This window comes from Coccinella septempunctata, chromosome 5 (assembly GCF_907165205.1).
Source record: "Coccinella septempunctata chromosome 5, icCocSept1.1, whole genome shotgun sequence".
NCBI lineage: Eukaryota > Metazoa > Arthropoda > Insecta > Coleoptera > Coccinellidae > Coccinella > Coccinella septempunctata.
Window position 1 is genome coordinate 10193076 of NC_058193.1, and position 3753 is coordinate 10196828.

The 3753-nt window shown below is 33.4% G+C and overlaps 1 protein-coding gene across 1 annotated transcript; it reads right to left on the bottom strand.

Annotated features, from left to right (window-relative positions):
* Window positions 1-606: 606 nt before the first annotated feature.
* On the bottom strand, window positions 607-2692 carry LOC123313574. The gene is made up of 3 exons (XM_044898516.1): window positions 2427-2692; window positions 1821-2042; window positions 607-953 (listed from the first exon to the last, which is right to left on the bottom strand). Exons 1-3 carry the CDS (start codon window positions 2665-2667, stop codon window positions 757-759), a joined length of 660 nt encoding a protein of 219 aa, XP_044754451.1. The 5' UTR covers window positions 2668-2692; the 3' UTR covers window positions 607-756.
* Window positions 2693-3753: the final 1061 nt, after the last annotated feature.

Genomic DNA, 3753 nt, shown 5'->3' on the forward strand with positions numbered 1-3753 from the left:
AGCTGAAGAAAATTGTTTTATTTATATTTCAATAAGCTATATCAGTCTACATGATTGTTCCATTGTAACGTTTGAGTTCAATCACAATATGGTCTATCATTTATATAATGCATTCTTTTCAAATTAGCCTCTTAAGCCCGTTTGCAACAGCCGAGAATTTTCTAGAAAATTTACTCGAGATTTCATGCGCCGTGAATTATGTACATACGCACTTTCGGTAGAATTCTCTGTTCAGTTGCGTACAAAATAATGTCTGCCGTTTTCTTGCGAGAATTTTGTTCAGAATTCTTCAGAGAATTCTCGACTGTTGCAAACGGGCTTAAGAGGCTAATTTGAAAAGAATGCATTATATAAATGATAGACCATATTGTGATGGAACTCAAACGTTTTAGGGTGCAAAAGAGTATGTTCAATTTGTTGGATATATCGACTGAGATAGTGTACTATCAAACTATGAAAAATACAATGTTATACCATGTGGGTATCTTCAAGGAACTATTAAATACACAAATACAACGGAAAATATTTATTTTGAAATATATAAATAAATGAAAACAAAAAAAACTATAACACAATATGAACATATATTTTTGGCGCTGAATAAAAAATAAAACGGATAATATAATCAAAATATGAAACAAACCAAACAAATTAATGAATACGATGAAAATAAACAAATCATGGATCAGTATAACGAGTGGATAAAATTTCATAAAGATAAACAAACAATTGAGAGAATTTGGTGTATAATTCACTTCATATGGTCCTCCTCTTCTTTATTTTATTATAAATGAACGATTTAATCGATGCTGGGGATCTTGAACTCAAAACGTCATTCTGCTCTATCAAGAAAGAACATTCTGCAATGCTTGGTAGAGATTCTTCTTTCATATGATTAGCAATAGTTTCTTCCAACACTGCCTGCTCTTCTATGGTATATCGTTCCTTTTTCGCTAAAATGAAAATAACACATACATTTCGGCTCCAAGGAGAATTTATCAATCTCAACTGTGATTTTTTGATTATTGATTGAGTCAAGTTCACGAGAGGGTTAATCAAAACCAGCTAAAAAATTATTGAAGAATAGATATGCCTTGAAAATTCCACAACCAGCCACGATCATTTTTTTTTCAACATGGGCTATAGAATTGAGGACCCATATTTTCATAGTGATGAAAAAGAGATGCTAACAATCATGAAACAGTAGGTATACAATCTATATTTGGATTCAATAATTTTGAAATTTGCCAAAAGCTCTATCTCTCGTAGAATTCAAATATTTTTTATTTGAAGTCCACATCCTGAATTCCAAAAATGATTTATTAGTAACGATTGGAATTATTAACTATTTAACAAAGAAATAGGAGAAAGATTGAAAGTTTGATCGGAGATGAAGACAGTTCAGTCACGAAAACTGTTAAATGTTGAAAATTTTGTTTAATCTCGTCCTAGTAATTTTTCCTTCGTGGAAGCTAAAGTGAAATTCTGCATGGAAATATTTATTTCCATTATTCAAGTTATTTTCAAAATTCAACACATTTCAATGCCCGAATGAAATTTAACATTCACCTTCGCCCCAAAAATCCAAATTTACAATTGGGAACATAATAAAGTAACATAATTTTATTTTTGAGTCATGAATAGCTGGACATAGTCAACTGAACTGATTTTATGATATTTATTGTGAAAATGTTTTTAGAGCTCAAATTTTTAAAAATAAAACATATATATTTGTGGAAATTGAAATCCACCTGATTTCGATACTTCCTAACATTGGAATAATGAATTTTTAGTATAGAAACAATAATACAAAAACCCACGTTTCATGTTAGCAATATTCCTCTGCTTCCTTTTCTGCTCCCCTTTGATCCATTGAATGATCAAATGAGGTGAACGCCTTCTCATAGCTTCAATATTTTTGGTGTAGAACTCCTTCACCTGAGCCAAAGAAATATTAAGGTTCAGATCGATTTCCCTCTTGAATGTCCCTTTCACCAGCTCAATTTCTTCCTTGCACCATGCGACACGTCTTGATTGCTTTCCTATAAAATAACGTGATCAATTCATCTAGTATGACCAATAATACTAATAATGAACTGAACGTTTGCGAACATCTACTATAAATAGTGAATAACAAAAGAAAACATATTCATTAACCTTGGAAGGGAGCATCTCCTTAAAGTGTTCCAAAAATCAATATAAAATTAGTAAATATTTATGATCTAGCATTGTCTATTGAAATTTATTTAACTGCTTCGAGAAATACTCTGAAATTGGTATGAAAAGATGTCATTTGGAAGAAAAGTTACAGGTAATATTTCCCCATTCTAAGATGTAGAAGAATAACTTGAATCAGAAAAATGCAAGAAATATTGAATATTTTTTGCATGAATATCCCCCTGTACTTAGTAGCGAACAAGTCTTACCTAGAGCATAATTCAGTTCTGACTCAGAAAGCCTATCTTCGTCATGCTCTGAAAAACTTTCGGAGGGAGATGGATCATAATCAGATTCCTTTTGTGAAGTCGAAGTTCTGGCCCTCGAGTGATCCGCACTGACTTCTTCTCTAATTTCGTCGAAATGTTCTGCAACTACTGTTTCCCCATTGGAGAATAGTGGGGATTTCTTTGTAGATGAAAAATCCTCAAGAAGTGTTGATACCTTCATAATGTCATCTTTTTTTTTTGTCAAAACATAATGAACATCATGAATTTTTCTATTATGTGACATGAAATCTGACAGTCTACTTTCTAGGCTGAGTTCGGCTTGAAGTTCTACAGATCGAACGGAGAGAGCACGGGGAACGTGACGTCATTATTAGATCACGTTCCCGGTCATTTTCAAACCCGAACGTACTGGGAGTTCCCTGTCGACATCACCTAGGAGTTTCAAATGGTTGTCAAGACGAGTTGACAACTTTTTGCCGCGTCCTATTTTGGCACACCGAAAATAATTTTATAGAAATATTGGTGAAAACCAACGACGTAATATGCAGAATATGCATTCGATAAGTGCAATTTGTAAAAACAATTAGTGATCATTTCGAAATATGGTAGAACACGACATATGTACGAATGAGAAGATTTGAAAATTGTGTTGGGTGCTTTCAAGATTCCCGCAGTTCCTCGGAGCTCAAGAAAACAACGACCAACGTTTAACAGAAATTTGGTACTGGGTACTGACCTCATTGTGCTGAACCCAGTTTGCCGTCACCATTAACTAAAGGGACTGCTTGCTTGTGTGATTTAATTATGTGTCATTTATTTATATATATATTATTTGTACTATTTGATTTTTGTTTGTTTAAAAGTTTATCTGATATTTGAAAGTGCAAAATGAATTTGAACCATGATATTATAAGATTTGGTGTTGAACTCTTTTTGGATTATGAGGAAGAGGAAAGTAAAAGCATCTGAAATGGTACCAACTTTTGTCTTCAATATCTACATTGCTTTAATGATTCCGCAGAAAAATTTTCTGAAATCTGAAAAACATCTTAAAATTTTCTCAAATAGGGCATCATTCTAATATCAATAACTTCGAGATTTTTGCTTCATATTCAGTTGCACAGGCCGAAAAAATCATTCTGTTTTCCATTATGGTGGCAGGGGCAGTTTTTCAAAGAGGTACTCGTTGGTTTTTGTCACTGACGGCAGTTACAACTTCACACTTGACAGATCCCCATCGTTCTCTATCAGCAAACTCGGGGAAGTGCGAGCGTGATCGGAGAACATGCTCCGTCTCGACCCGAAC